General features: G+C 47.3%; 1 protein-coding gene across 18 annotated transcripts in view; it reads right to left on the reverse strand.

Moving 5' to 3' along the window:
* The window catches only part of PRELID3A (PRELI domain containing 3A), a 75,692-nt gene that overhangs the window by 17,784 nt on the left and 41,745 nt on the right, over positions 1 to 16,163 (reverse strand). For 4 of the 18 annotated variants that reach the window (XM_068563605.1, XM_068563598.1, XM_068563599.1 and 1 more), the window contains exons 2-5: positions 15,137 to 15,305; positions 14,386 to 14,475; positions 13,149 to 13,219; positions 12,954 to 13,056 (exon numbers count right to left, since the gene is read on the reverse strand). In XM_068563605.1, the coding sequence (XP_068419706.1) occupies positions 12,954 to 13,056; positions 13,149 to 13,219; positions 14,386 to 14,475; positions 15,137 to 15,305 (433 nt within the window). Of the gene's footprint in view, positions 1 to 897; positions 1,340 to 3,098; positions 3,906 to 10,681; positions 11,480 to 12,953; positions 13,057 to 13,148; positions 13,220 to 14,366; positions 14,476 to 15,136; positions 15,306 to 16,163 lie in introns of those variants that run through there. The other 14 variants (XM_068563600.1, XM_068563603.1, XM_068563602.1 and 11 more) reach the window with 12 other exon arrangements.

The raw sequence follows: 16,163 nt of genomic DNA on the forward strand, positions 1-16,163 counted from the left end.
ATATAAAAAGACATCAACATCACTAATTATCAGAGGAATGCAAATCAAAACTACAATGAGGTATCACTTCGGTCAGAATGGCCACCATCAAAAAGTCTACAAACAGTAAATGCTAGAGAGGGTGTGGAGAAAGGGAACCCTCATACACTGTTGTGGGGAATGTGAATTGGTACAACCAATATGGAGAACAGTATGGAGCTTCCTTAAACTAAAAATAGAGCTACCATATGATCCAACGATCCCAGTCCTGGGCATATATCCGGAGAAAATCATAATTCGAAAAGATACATGCACCCCAATGTTCACTGCAGCACTATTTACAATGGCCAAGACATGGATGCAACCTAAATGTCCATCGACAGAGGAATGGATAAAGAAGATGTGGTACATATATATGATGGAATTCTACTCTGCCATAAAAAAGAATGAAATAATGCCATTTGCAGCAACATGGATGGACCTACAGATTATCACACTAAGTGAAGTAAGTCAGAGAAAGACAAATATCATATGATAGCACTCATATGTGGAATCTAATTTTTTTAAATGATACAAATGAACTTATTTACAAAACAAACAGACTTTCACATATCGGAAACAAACTTATGGTTACCAAAGAGGAAACGTGGTGGAGAGGGATAAATCACACTGCTGTATATAAGACAGATAACCAACAAGGGCCTACTGTATAGCGCAGGGAACTCTACTCAATATTCTGTGAAAACCTATTTGAGAAAACAATCTGAAAAAAAATGAATATATGTATAACTAAATCACTTTGCTGTACACCTGGAACTAACACAACACTGTAAATCAACTATACTCCAATAAAATTAAAAAATAAAAAACAAAACAAAAAGTAATGAGAAATTGCTCTAGCTTTTTAATCAAGGGGAGTTACGACAGGATTATTTTTGAGTAATCTGACAAGAAGTGGAACAGAAGGAAAGGGAGACCAGTTCAAAGGTGAGTGTACTTAGTACATGGTGAAGTATCAGTTAATAATAAACATTTAGTGCCACACAGGTTTCTATGGGTCAGGAGGTGGGGTGCAGCTCTAGCTGGGTGGCTCCAGCCTGGGTCTCTAATGCGGGTGCACTTAGTTGAAGGCTTCACTGGGGCCAGAGGATCTGCTTCCGGGACGGCTCCTCCCATGTCCGCACAACCTGGCATCCAGCTTGCCCCAAAGCACATCTTTCATGACCGGCCTGGGAAGCCACACCCATGATGGGGTATTCTGCAGTATTTCACTGACCCCACAGGTCAGCCCTTTCTATGGAGGAGGCCACATGTGGGTGTGGTCAGCAGGAGGCAGCCAGCCACCCCACGCAATAAGCACCTAAACCAGACAGGGACGGTGAAATGAGAAGACAGAGAATTGATGAGACCTTTTAGAGCAATATTTGGTTTCCAAATGGCTACAGAGAACGAGCAGGGGGAAGACGTCTCAAATACCTCAGGTTTTGTACTTGGGAAATGGAAGGAGCACTAATTAGAAAGCGGGGAGAGGAAAGCAGTTCGGTGGAAGGGACCAAATTTAGTTTTATTTATGTTGACTGAGAGATGCAGTGGAATTTCTAAGAAAGGGGTTGGCTTTACAGAAACTTTTTCTGTAAAGGGCCAGACGGTAAATATTTCAGCCTTCGTGGGCCTCTTAGGTCTATGTCACGTACGCTCCTGTGTGGAGGGGTTTATTTACAACCCTTTAAAGATACAAAAACCATTCCCACCTCATGGGCTGTGGTTTGCCAACTCCTGCCCTAAGCAAACTGTCCTATAACAGCTGAAAACACAAGCATAGAACGTGATGAGAAGTCAAGGCCAGAAATCCAATTCACTACTGAGTCAGTGTCCATTCATTTCTTACTGCCTGCCTCTTTCACTGTTGATAGTTAACTCTTACTAGTGATTATAAAAGTTTTTTTAAAAAACAAAAATACCATTGTTAAAAAAAAGTATGTTCCATCTGTGAAGCCCAGTGTTCCCAATTCCAGCCCCACCAGTGGTCCCCTTGAGGGACTCTGCAGCCCAGCGACAGGCCAGCACAGGCAGAAACAGCGCTGTGGACCGGGAGCCATGAGGCCTTCGCCTCGCTTTCTGGTTGGATACTTTGAGGTAGGTCCCAGTGTCCACACTTTACAGACAGGAACAAAGCTCAGGGGTCACGTGGTCTGCCCGGTTCACTCCTACACGCCTTTAGCCCCACGATGGGCTGGCAAAGTGCTCTCTCCCTAGCCGCCAGAGTCACCAGAATGACCCTGCCTCTCCTTTGGATACTGAAGTTGTAACAGAACCTGTGAAAATCTGTTCTTAATATATGGGCATTCACTAAGGCCTAGCCATAAGTAGAGGTCTGCTAGGGAAGACTACTCTGGAAGAAAATGGAACTCGTAACAGACACCCAGCAGGTAACTCCTACATCGAAGCACCCCGTTCCTTAACATGAGGACAGAAATGCTGGCGCAAACAGTCACCCACTCTTACGAAGCCGAAAGACACTGGCTCAAATCAGAGACACTTGCAACGGTTGGTTCTAATGCCAAGTGGGCAGAAGACTCTTCAAAGGATATTCAGCACCATCGCTTTTCCTACAAGAAGAGAAGCCTCTGATCCCAGAGCCCCTGGCACTGCTTCTACAGTAATGGCGAGGCGGGGCCACCCAACCAGGAGGCTGGCGCCTACACAGACCACAGGATGGCCTGGGGCCCAGCTTCCAGAAAATACTCTCGGTTTCTCCTGAACATCAGCCCAGTAACTTCTGGTTTATCTGCATACTTGACACAGTAACTAGTGCATTTCAACTTTTATTCCTACCAGACTTCAGGGCCACAATAACAGGGATGTAACACAGGAAACTGAGGAAAGGCAGCAGAATTCTGGATTTATTTCTATGCTTTTGGCAAAAAAATAAACCTTACGCAAGTAATACATTATCAAAATAAACACCTCCTCCTGATACTCATTTCTCTAAAACACTAAACTGGTTGGTTTGGTTAAACATAAATATGTATCCCATTTCATGTTCAGAAACTAAAATGAAATAAGGATGCTTTCTTTATGTTACTATATACGTATAATTAAAAACACATGTCCGTAAATAAATCTAAGGTCTGTCGTCAGTGGGAGATAATGATGTCTGACAAACAAATGAAGTGATGTTTGTAGAACATGAGACTTGAGTATGGGCAGGTCGGCGGAGGCTGGGCAGAGGCCACGCCCAGCCCCCCGACGGAGCACAGGGCTCCTGGGCCACTGAGCGCCAGGCCTGGTCTGAGCAGCCACAGCCGGACCTGGCAGGAGCCCCGAGGCTGACGGCCTGGAATGTGTCATGTTAACAAGCTCCAAGACCAACCTCAGGCTCTCACGTTTAAAACCTGCTCCCGCCCTCTGACAGGTCATCCTTCCTGAGAATCCGAGGCAAATATCCACCGTCTCCAACCACAGCAAACCTGCGGATCAGCACCCACAAGAACTTTCCATTTGAATGTGGGAGGTTAAGGAGTGTGAGAAAGCCATTCCTTTTTCACCCTGATACCTTGGTTTCTAGGGAAGGGATATCAGAAGTTTAACTTCTTAAACAAAAAATCTTTCCACCAAAAAAAGAAAGGTAAATGTGAACAACAGGCCCGAATGTAGCAAATTCAGCCCCTTTCCAGAGTCCTTCTCCTCAGTGTCCCCAGGCACGCATGCAGTAACCGCGAATGTTCCCTTGGACACACATGTAGAGCGTGTGTGTGCAGCCCCGGCTGTCAACTTGCTGCCCGGACTCTGTGTCTCCTGTCCTGGGTGCAGGGAACCACAAGGCCAGGTGCCAGTGGTGCTTCAAGCCCTGGCGCAGGCGGGGGCTGCCAGCCCCTCCAGCTCTGAGTTCAGGCAGCCGATAACCCACTCCAAGGCCTTGTGACCTGGATGAGAGAATAGCAGTGAGGACCCTCCCGGGGAAGAAGGCCTCGGTCAGGTCCCACCGCGCTCATGTTCTCCAGCCTCCTGCCTAGGTCATCTCAGGAGAGGGGGCCGCCCCTGGATGCCGGGGGTACCTTCTGAAGGTCAGTGCCACAGCAGTGTTGACAGATACTCATTAAGAAACGCTAGCAGAGAGTATTTCTCAAATTAGAAATCAAGGTTAAGTTTCACACGGCCATCCGCACTCAGCTTCGTGTATTCTGTCAGACAACATTTGCTACTGTACTAATGGTGAATTCCAAATACAAATAAATATTGAATCCACTTCCAGACCAAACTGAAAGTTACAAAGCCAAACATTTTTGCACTAAACAAATTTTGAAGATAATCACTACTGCTTTCTTAATGACTAACACCCCCCAAGAAAAAAATGTATTGATAATGGAAAACATAGGAGAATAAAAACCCAGCACATGCATGTGCTTATTTTTACCCAACTTCAGTCTACTAGAAAATTGAAGAGTCCAAATAACTGACATTTACAACTGTCCTTGCCCTAAAAATGCAGTCTTCCTCCAAAACTACACAGGGGACTTCTGAACACCATAGCCATTGTAGAAGGCTCACAAGAATCCACCCTTTCTGGCACTTTTATCCCTGCTTCAAAAATGTGGTTTGCACAGACTCACAGATACAGAAAACAAACTAGAGGTTACCACTGGGGAGAGGGAAGGGAGAGGGGCATGATAGGGGTGGGGGATTAAGAGGAACAATCTACTACGTATAAAATAGAGAAGCAATAAGGATATATTGTACAGCATAGGGAATATAGTCAATATTTTATAATAACTATAAATGGAATATAACCATTAAAAATTGTGAATCACTATGTAGTACACCTGAAACTTATATAAAATACTGTAGGGCTTCCCTGGTGGCGTAGTGGTTAAGAATCCACCTGCTAATGCAGGGGACACGGGTTCGAGCCCTGGTCCGGGAAGATCCCACATTAAAAAAAAAAAAAAAATACTGTAAATCAACTATACTGCAATAAAAATGTATGTGTATATATATATTTTTAAAAACCATGGTTTCCAAAATGACAAATATTCATGTCTCCCTCTAGAACAGAACTCCCTACATGACAAGTTTAGACCATTACCTCTATGAGATTATACAGAGTTACCTAGAGGTCATGGAACAAGAGGTTCACTGCAGAAAAGGGTCACCCATTGTAGAGGGCAATGCTTCGCGCTGAGTGTGTCAGAGTAAAGCCCCCAACACAGATGGACACAGAGGAAAGCTCCCTTCACACTCATCTCTATAGACAGGAGGGAAGCAAGGACAGGATGCCATAATGAACAAGAAAGATTTAGAAATCTAGAATACAGCTTGCCAAGATAAAAACTAGTGAAAAAGTTGGAAGGTTTGTCAATTTTATTAATCTTTTCAACAAAACAACACTGGTTTCAATAATTCTGTTATTTTCCTATTCTCTATTTCCCACTCAGCTTACAAGTATTTTGTTAAGGATTTTTGCATCAATATTCATAAAGGATATCAGTCTGTAGTTTTATTTTCTGGGGGTGTCTTTGCCTAATTTTAGTATCAGGCTAATACCGGTCTCTCAGAATGTTAGGATGTATTCCCTCCTCTGTTTTTTTGGAAGAGTTTGCGAAGGATTGGTGTTAATTCTTCTTTAATGTTTGGATTTTTCTTTGTTGGGAGGTTTTTAATTACTGATTCAATCTCTACCTGTTTACAGGCCTGTTGAGATTTTCTGTTTCTCCCTGAATCAGTTTTGGTAAGTTGTGTGTTTCCAGAAATTTGTCCATCTCACTTAGGTTATCTAATTTGTTCTGGTATAATCGTTCATAGTACAGGCATAACTTGGAGATATGGCAGGTTCAATTCCAGACCATGAAAATAAAGTGAATATCACAATAAAGCGAGTCACAAGAAATATTTGGTTTCCCAGTGCATATAAAGGTTATGTTTATGCTATACTGTAGTATATTAAGTATGCAATACCATTATGTCTAAAAATATATATACATAACTTTAATTTAAAAATACTTTATTGCTAAAAAATGCTAATTATCTGAGCCTTCAGCATGTTGTAGTAGTGACATCAAAGATCACTGATAACAGATCCCCGTAACAAATATAATAATAATGAAAAAGTTTGAAATATTCCAAGAATTACCAAACCATGACACAGAGACATGATGTGAGCAAATGCTATTGGAAAAATGGTGCCAACAGACTTGCTTGAGGCAGAGGTGCCATAAACCTTCAATTTGTAAAAAAAAAACGCAGTATCTGCAAAGTGCAGTAAAGTGAAACGCAATAAAATGAGGTATGCCTGTATTTTCTTATATCCTTTTACTTCTGTAAGGTCTGTAGTAATGCCCCCGCTTTCAATTCTGATTTTTTTATTTTGAATCCTCTTTTGTTCTTGGTCAGTCTAACTAAAGGTTTGTCAATTTTGTTAATCTTTTCAAAACAACTTTTGGTTTCAATAATTCTATAATTTTCCTAGTTTCTATTTTATCTCCTCTCTAATCTTTATCATTTCTTTCCTTCTGCAAGCCATGGATTTAGCTGCTTCTTCATTTTCTAGGTCCTTAAAGTCAGGTTAATGATTTGACAGCTTTCCTCTTTTTTTAACATATGTGTTTGTAACTATGAATTTCCATCTGAGCACTGCTCTCACTGCATAAGTTTTAATACGTTGTTTTCATTTTCATTCATCCCATTTTATGATTTCACTTATAATTTCTTCTTTGACTCACTGGTTGTTAGATGTACGTTTTTTAAATTCCACATTTGTGAATTTTCCAGTTTTCCTTATGCTACTGATTTCTAACTTCATTTCATTGTGATCACAAAAGATACTATGATTTCAGTCTTCTTAAATTTACTGATGCTTGGTTTTTGGCCTAACATATGGTCTATCCTGGAGAATATTGCATGTGCTCTTGAGAAAAATGTGTATTCTGCTGTTATTGGGTGAAGTGTTCTATATGTGTGTTAGGTCAAGTTGGTTTACAGCGTACTTCAAATCCTCCATTTATTTACTGATCTTCTGTCTATCCAATAATGGACATTCTATCCATTATTGAAAGTGGACTATTGAAGTCTCTATCATTATAGAATTGTCTATTTCTCTCTTCTGCTAATGTTTGCTGCATATATTTGGGGGTTCTGTAGTGTGGTATGTATATATCTTTCTTTGCCTTTTGTAACAATTTTTGCCTTAAAGTCTGTTTTTTCTGATATTAGTGTGGCCACCCAGCTCAGCTCTCTTTTAGTTACCATTTTCATGGAATATCTTTTTCCGTCCTTTCACATTCAACCTATTTACCTCTTTGGCTTTAAAGTGAGTCTTTTATAGGCAGCATATATAGTAGGATCATGTTTTTTCATCCATCCTGCCAATCTCTGTCTTTTAATTGGTAAACTTAATCCATTTACCTTTAAAGTAAATGTTAAAGATGTACTAACTTCTTACATTTTGCTATTTGTTTTCTATAAATGTCACAACTTTTGTTCCTGAATTCTTTCTTCACTGCCTCCTATTATGTTTGATTTTCTTCTAGTATAACATTTTAATTCCCCCTTTGTTTTATTTTTTATATAGTTTTTAGTTATTTTCTTACTAGGTATCCTGGTAATTATAATTATCATCTTAAATTCATAAAAATCTAGTTTGAATTGATACCAGTTTTAGCTTCAATAGTGTATTAGTCAGGGTTCTCCAGAGAAACAGAACCAATAAAATGTGTGTGTGTGTGTGTGTGTATGTGTGTGTATATATACACACATACACACGCACACACATACACACAGGGATTTATTTTAAGGAATTGGCTGCTCTACTTTTGGAGGCTGCGAAGTCCAAAATCTGCAGGGTGGGTTAATCAAGATTCATTCAGCGCCCCACTTGTTGGTTTAGGTATTTGACTAGAATCCAGAGTTCTACAAAAGTTGATTCTGTCATATTTTTTCTTGCCAGTTTACTGATTGTTTCAATGGGAGGACTGTTTATTGATTTGTTTCAGAGGTGGGAGCACCCACCTCTACCATTTTCCATGAAGTCACTATTTATGTATTTTTTTAACCTTTAATTTTGAAATTAACATAGACTCACTGGAAGCTGCAAAGCTGCCTGCATTACATCCCTCAGTAACGTTTTACATAATTGTAGCGCAGCATCAAAAACAGGAATTTAACACACACAGTGCAGCACAGAGAGATGTAAAAAGATCACTTCAAACAAAGCTTAGCTGTATGAAATTTCACATCAGGGACAAAGAGATCCTGAAAGTTTTCAGAGAGGAAAAAAAAGCCACATACAGAGGCTCAGGAATTGGAGTGGAAAACGATGGAGCAGAGCCTTCAAAATTCTGAAAGTATTTTTATCTACAGCTGTATGTCCAACCAAGCTTTGAGTGAAGAGTGGAAACAGAAGGGACATTTTCAGATGTGCCAAATCTTGGAAGCTACTATGGGGCGTCCTTCCCCATCCTGTGGTAAGAAACAGAGAGAGGAAGGCAGGGAGGCCAGGAGACAAGGGCTCCAGGAGGGGAGACGAGCCAAGGAAATGGCCAGGAGGGATGACAGCCACACAGCTGCTGGTCAGAGAGAGCAAGACTGGCCTCCAGGAAGTACAGCGCCAGAGAAATGAGAAAGGGATGTGCTACCTACAGGGTCTGACCTTGGAAAAGGATGTCACAAGGTGCTGCAGAGAGCAGGTGAAGAGGTGAAGAGTGTGGGGGACTCAGCCAGCGACTTCTAAAAATAAGATTAAACAGATGAAGAGGATAAGACAGTTACTACCTTCAAGGAGAAAAAAGCTACATAAGAAAGAAAATGCAGGAACTTCCCTGGTGGTCCAGTGGGTAAGAGTCTGTGCTCCCGATGCAGGGGGCCCAGGTTCAATCCCTGGTCAGGGAACTAGATCCCACATGCCGCAACTAAGAAGTCCGCATGCCACAACTAAAGATCCTGTGTGCCACAGCGAAGATCCCACATGCCGCAAATAAGACCCAGTGCAGCCAAAAGAAAGAAAGAAAGAAAATGTAATTACAGTACACTTTTTCACTTGGTAGTAAACAATAGTTATGTATGTTTTAATTATGGAACCAATGTGCTTTTAACAATAAGTGACAATATAGCTACATTGGAGAAATGGGAGAGGGGAAGAAGATTTAAGAGAGAAAATAACCATCTACCACGGCAGGAAGTCAGCAGATAACGTCTAAAATTATTGAATCAAGAAATAGCAGAATATGCTTATTTATTTAGAAATCTAACAGTAAATGCCAAAACTACCAAAAGAGTCAACAGCCCCCTCAGAAGGGTAGAAGAGTGCTTTGCAGAAGAGGTAAGAGGGATTGTTTTTGTCATAAAACTTTTAACTCTATTTCACCTTACGCTATGTGCATAAAATATTCTCATAAAAATAAAAATGAATTTCATTTCATTTCGGATTGGAAGTACTATTATCAAAGAAAAAGCAGTATCTAAAAAAACCACAGTAGAGTATAGTTCTACCCATCCTTTACGGAGGAGAGCTTCTCTAAAGTTGTTATAATCTGAAACACACTAAAAGAGATACTACATTTTACTTTTGAAAATGAGAAAATTAGAACTCCCAGTGGGAGGTACCTTGACGCTAACAGGACAGCTCAGAGCTTGAAATCACAGCTCTTTTGCTGCGACCTCCTGACAGTGGCTGCGGGTGCCTGCGTGGTGAGGAGCAGCACAGGCTGCGGGCTGGCCGGGGGCCCCAGACGGCGGGACAGTCTAGTTGCAGCCCAAGGGCAGAGCATGCAGCTATCCCAACCAATCGTAACTGTCCCTGTGTTGCCATCGGGGTGGACACCCCGACTCTAGCGTGTGCAGATCCGTGATGGGGGAAGACAGGGACACACGTCAACTGCCTCTGAGGTGACAACTGGTGGCCAGATGTGTGTGAAGAGACCGGCAGTGAGACTGTGGATCAAGGGCGAGTGAGGGAAATGGGATGTCCTCTGAAAAGAGACAAGCTCTTTAGTGAGACGCCGAGAGTCGGCAGAAGAGCTGGAGCTGAGGGAGGACAGATAAGGCCCCACAGCCGTCTGAGCAAACCTGGCTCTGGTGGCAGAGCAGGTGCGTGGCTCAGCATGGAGTGGGCAGAGCGGCGGCCCGGCCTCCTCCCAGCAGGTCTGCTCCCCGGGCCTCGCTCCACGGGCGCCACCACCAGCCGGGCCTCCTGCCCTGTGTGGTCATGACTGACAAGCCTGGTGGAGGCTGTGGCCCAGCAGCTCCCGCCTCTCCCAACCCAGCCAGAACCGCACTCCAGACTCGCTGCTTCCTTCTTCTCTTCCTTTTCCTGCTTTTTGATGGTATTTTTTTTGGTGAGGCATCTGATTAAAGACTGAGGCAGTTTAGCTCTAGTTTATGAGGAAACAGAATGTGACAGAGTCCACAACTCAAAGTGACAGCCTCACATACACACCACACACACTCCACACACACCATCAAACACACACATGCACACGCACAAGCAGGACGCCCACAAGGTGGGCAGGCTCTCTGCATGAGGTCACCCTAGTGGTTCATCCAAGGAAGAAGGTCATGATTCTGGGTTCAGGGTGAAGGTCCTGGCAAACCTAAGTGTCAGTGGCTTAAACAAAATCAGCAGGAAGTTCTTAAAGGAGCCTGAGCCATGGGGCTCACGTCTGTTGACAGAGGCGCTGAGTGTGCACACATGCTACAGACAGACCGACCGTCCGACCGATGGTGGGAAGCAGGGCCCAGAGCAGCACAGCTCGGAAAGCCAAGAGCGAGAGGAGGTTCAAGGCAGGAGTGTAAGGATTCCATGAACAGAGGGAAGCAGGAAACTCTGACGTTACGAAGTACAGAGACGACTGCTGACCACACGAGTGTCAAATCCGCTCTGACACCCCAGCCACTTGGCCTAGGAAACCAAGGAGTGTTTGTGAAGCTCAAGGAGATGCTGCAACGGCTTCGGCCACTAAAAGCGAGGGTGCACAGCTGGCAGCACGAGGGGAGGAGGGCTGCCTTCTCACCACAGCACTGACGCCCAGGCCTGGGGCACCTTCACAGGAACGTGGGCAGGTATTCCAGTCTTGCCCCCAATGAAAACTGCCCCCATAAGATCAGCCCTTCACACTGTCTGGACCTGCTCGTGAAAGCCTTCCTGCTGAGGACACACCAGTCCTGGGACACATGACCACGTGCTGAGAACAGCTTGAAGGAGAAGCTGAACTGCCCTCAGAGACGAGATAACAAACCTGAACATAAATCCTGCCACGAAACGAGTTGGTGCATTCGGAGGAGGATGAACCCAGTTAGGTTTTTCACTACAGGGCTGGAGACCCCCATGCAGCTGTGTCTTGCAGACCCCCTCCCAGCACGCAGGCCATGCACACGGTGAGCGGGCACCAGATCCTCCCCAGGTTCAAGAATCCTGTAGTTACCGCCGCTCAGCACAGGGGCGCTGCAGGCCTCGTTAGCTCAGGGCGCGTTCAGCATTTTCAATTATCCACTCAATAGCAGCCCACCCCTGGAGCAACACAGAAAGATTTCAACGTGGTGTCAGAAGTCCTGCCTGTCTCACCGCAGACAGCAGGCTATGCAGGTCACATAAATGCACAGGGACAGCCCCGCGGCTCTGCAGCAAACGCAGCCAAGACGTTCTGCAGGCAGCTTCTCAGCCCCAGAAATAAGGTGGCACCTGTTCTGCCTGAAATTCCCGCACCAGCTTGAGCTATGCTGAGTCCGCACCCCTCATCAGTGCCGTCACCTACTGAGGGCAGTGATGGGAGCGCGGCCCCTCAGCCTCCTCCACGAGTCACCCCTAACTTCTGGCTCCTGAACCGCGTGCGGAGCCACCCGCCTCTCCACCTCCATCTCCCCCTCCGGTTCCCCCTCTGGCTTCTCCTCCATCTTCAGGCCGCTGGATGCCCCGGCATCCCCCGAACTTGGCTGGGATGCTGTCGGATGGCAACCACAGCTGGGGCGGCCATGATTCTCCATAGGCCTCCAAAACAGCAACCCCCAAATAAAGTGAAATAAAAGACCTTGATCTGGCCTCACTGAGTTTCCCCTGACTTTTCTCATAAAGGGCTGAGGTGACTCTGGCCTCACCCAGTGCTGCCTTCCTCCCAGAATATTCTTCAGCAAACACTCAGGCCTGCCCTAAGCCAGACCCCGGACACACAAAGTGAGTCGGTCAGGTTCTGTCCCCAGGGCTCACAGAGTGGACATGATGCATGCTGCTCTGGGCAGGGGGCCTCCCCGACTTTCTTGAACTGAGCTGAGCTACTGCCGACCTTCCTCAAATCTGGATTTTTCTAAAAATAGGGCAGACTGGCTCTGTATTAGTGACTAGACCAATGAGCCTAAACACAAGCATAAGTGGCTCTTGGCCAAGCCGTGACCTGAGCATGGTAGGAAGGGAAGGACGGCTTAGGTGCCATCCCACTGGTCCCAGAATGAAGAATCTCTTCCGACCAAAAAGAACAAGAGAGAGAAGGGGAGAGGGGAGAGTCGGGGTGGCGGCAGGAGGAGGACGGCAAGGGGAGCTGGGCAAACAGCCAGGCCCTGCTCTGGCACCCAGCACTGCCTGGGATGTGCCTCCCAAACACCCAAGCTCTTCATGCCAACCCCACTGGAGAGGAGGCCAGGGCTGACAGCCTCCTGGTCCATCCCTCCGCCACTCCCTCCACAAGGCTCGCTCCCAAATCCCACCAGAGCGAGAGGCAAAGGGAAACTCTGCACACGGAGAGGCTCAGCCAGAGCCACTCAATGCCAATTAAATATGAAACTGCTGAAAATTCCGAGTGTCCTGCCTGCCCACGCCAACACCTGTCTTGGATGTGTGGGGTATGTCTTGTTAACTGAGCCCAGATGGTTCGGCTCTTGGAAGGGGTGGCTGCCTTGCTGGCCTGTGCTCCCCCAGGCCTGGAGCCCTCCCCACTTGCCCACGGTCAGTAGGACCCCCGCTCATCTGGCCCCCGAACAGCTAGAGATGGTACCTTCTTTGCGTTGGACGATATCGTGTTGGCCATCAAACTTTCCAGATAGCTGCCGAGGCTGATCCCCTTCACGGTGATGACGGCTTCTTGGGTGAGCACGGTCCTGCAGGAGAGCGAGAAGTGAAGGAGCTGAGCAGCTGGGGGGTGGGGGGAGCCCCCGCCCCGCCCCAGCCTTGGAGTTCAATGTCTGCTTACCTTCCTGGGTCCTCCGGGTGGGGTGTGTACACCAGCCTCTCGCTCACCGACACCCAGTTTGTGAGTGTGATCTTAAAACAGGAAACAATGGCTGTAGGTTCTATTTCTCTTGGATTTCTTCCCAGACCATCTGCCCCCCCACCTCCCATCCCCGAATCTGCACTTACTGGAGCCAGAATAGAAGAAACGCCAAGGCCCACCAAGGCCCAGGAGGCACGGCCAAAGTACGGCTCAGGGACACCACGTCCTGGCCACTCCTGGCGACGGTCACCGCCCTCCCTTCACACCCCACCCAAACCTGAGCCGGGCTCATTAGCTGTCATCATTGTATGTGCAATATTTTTATGCCAGGCTCTGTATTTAATAAACATTTTCTTTCATTAATCCTCAGGACAATACTGTGAGGTTTGTTCTTTTTTAGAAAAGGAAAGTGAGGCTCAGAACAGGTTGATCACTGACACCCGCAGCCATACAGCGATTCCGTGATAACCAGGATGCAGGCATGCGGCTGTCCCGCCCAAAGCCCTTCCTTTCCACTAGACCTCCTACAACAGCAAGAACCGTCCCTCTTTACTGACAACTAAGCTTTCTTGAAGGAGGAAGAGGAATTTTCCAAGTGAAGGAGAAGAGAGAACAATATATAAACTGTCAGTAATGGCTGATGTGGACACACCCACCCGGCTCCCTGTGACTTTGCAGAAGGGCTGCCTGGGCCAAGGAAAGGGGGCCCCTGACAGAGGTCCAGGCGGTAAACCAACGAGCCTCCGCACACAGTGACACGACCCACAGGGTAAGGGGCCTGACGTAAACCATGCTCCCGGGCCACCCATTTTCCCCAACACGCTCTTTGAATGTGCATTAGGCCAATATCAATGGTTCTTCATTGTGAGATGTGAGAGAGGAGGCCAGGAAGAAAGTGGCTGTTTCAGTGGCTGCGAAGAGCCGAGTGTGCTGTTGGCGGGCAGGATGGTGGCTGGGGGGGGCGGGGAGGCACTGGGGAGGCACACGGGGGCCCCAGGGCTGCCAGTCTGTCCCCTGGCCTGCCCACTGGTTACAAAGGTGTGTTCACATCATTGTGTGCGTTCTTCTATACATTTTTATACTGGAATAAAAGACAAGTAAGATACTGCTAAATAAACTCAGCCTTTCTATTAAAAATAAAAGATCACTTAGACCAAAGGTGGGCTGGAAATAAAATTAAATGAAGACATTACGCACCATCGTGGCCATTGCTTACATTGGTGGAACAGAGCTCCATTTTCTTTCCCACTGGATCCACAATAGAATGTTCTCTGATGTATGTCAAAGTCCTACTGGTTCCCAAAATCTGAAAAACAAAGCAAAACCAGCATAGTGACATGTTAGAAACTCCACCTTATATCCTGGAACACCGACCGCCATTTCCTATCCGCTACCCGTCTCTTCAACCAGGGACGCAGGTGTGGCTGCAGCAGCACCTCCAGCTCCTCCAGGTGCTCTGTCCAGCAGGTGGGACGGACACATGAAACAGGGACATAGGGACCGGTGCTTAGACAGAGGAGAAAGCAGGGCAGGAACTGGGGCGCTGAGGCCAAGGTTGAGGTCAAGGTCCGGCTGGTGAGTCAGCTGTGGACCGACCCTGACCCCCACCCCCCGGGCCCCCGCTGCGCGGAGCCAACTCTGGGGTTCAGGCCACACCAGGCAGGATGATGAGGCTGGGGTGGGGGGACTGGGTGTGGGGAAGGGTGGGGGACCGGGGGGTCATGGGATTTTGGGAGTCCTGTGGGCGGTGTCCCCACTGCAGTTTGGTCAGGGGAGGTGTTGAACACTCAGGTGGACGATTAACTCAATTCACAGAGAAACAAACCATCTCTGGGGCTCCCCAGAAATCCCAAATGGGAAGGTTGTCATTCCCTGCATATGGTGCCAGCTGGGCCGGCAGGTGTAGACAGCTGTGTGAGTGTAGCTGGGGGTCATGCGGGTGCAGCCGGGCTCCACTGGGGGCTCACCGCTCTCACGAGGCCGGGCAGCCCCCACTCGGTGCTGAGGAGGCGGTGGCTGTGAAGCCGGCCCCGGCTGTCCACACTGCGCTCCAGCACGTCGACGCCCACGACACTGGGGTTCATGGGATTCGGGTACTTCCTCATGGCAGCCTTGATGACTGTGTCCCACGGGTGGCTGGAGGAAAACGCAACCACCAGCATGAGCGGGCAGTGGGTCCAAAGTCAGGTCAACCCTGTTCTTCAAGCTTTGTTCCAACAAATACGCCTGAGGAGTTGGGCTCTGGACCCAGATCCTGGATCCCTGATCCCCCGGGCAACCAGGGGGCGGGCGGGGGGTGCAGACCAGGCTCAGGCTTGGCCGTCCCAGCTTGGCTGAGGGCCCCCTACTTCCCCAGCCCTGCAGAGCCTAAAGAGGCAGAACCCTTTGGTCTGGGGCTCCTGGGCAAGAGACAATGTCCCTATCCCCTGCCTGTCACCACCTTCCGTGCTGTTCTGTGGGCTGCAAGGCCAGGGGGCCAGGGCTCATTTCTGCCTCCACCTGGTCGCAGTAACTGTGGGGGCCCTTTTGCTGACTGCCCGCCTCACCCCTGCAACCCACCACAGGCCAGAGCAGCACACCTGCCCAACACGGATCGCCCACAGCTGCTGCCCAGCTATGAGGTCCTGAAGCAACTACTTTGTTCCAACTTCTAAACAGTATGTGACTTGAAATGGCTACATATGTTTTCTGATTATTAAAAAATGTATTCGAAATTTTGAAAAATAACACAGGATGAGGAAAATAAAAATCCACAATTTCACTATCTGGAGACAAGTCTGTGCAGGCATCCCGTAGACCCCACCCTTCCCCTCTGGCCCTGAGCCCTGGAGTGAGGGGTGGACACCAGTGTCCCTGTTTATTTCCTGACGTCAGAGACCACACAGCTGCCCCTGCTCCCCGGAGCTCTGGGCCTATTGAGGCCAGCAGCCGTAAGGGCGTCCAAGGGCTCAGAGTCTGGGGTACTTAGGGTGGACCTTCCCCAGGCGCTGCTGT

The sequence above is a fragment of the Eschrichtius robustus genome, chromosome 14 (assembly GCF_028021215.1).
Source record: "Eschrichtius robustus isolate mEscRob2 chromosome 14, mEscRob2.pri, whole genome shotgun sequence".
NCBI lineage: Eukaryota > Metazoa > Chordata > Mammalia > Artiodactyla > Eschrichtiidae > Eschrichtius > Eschrichtius robustus.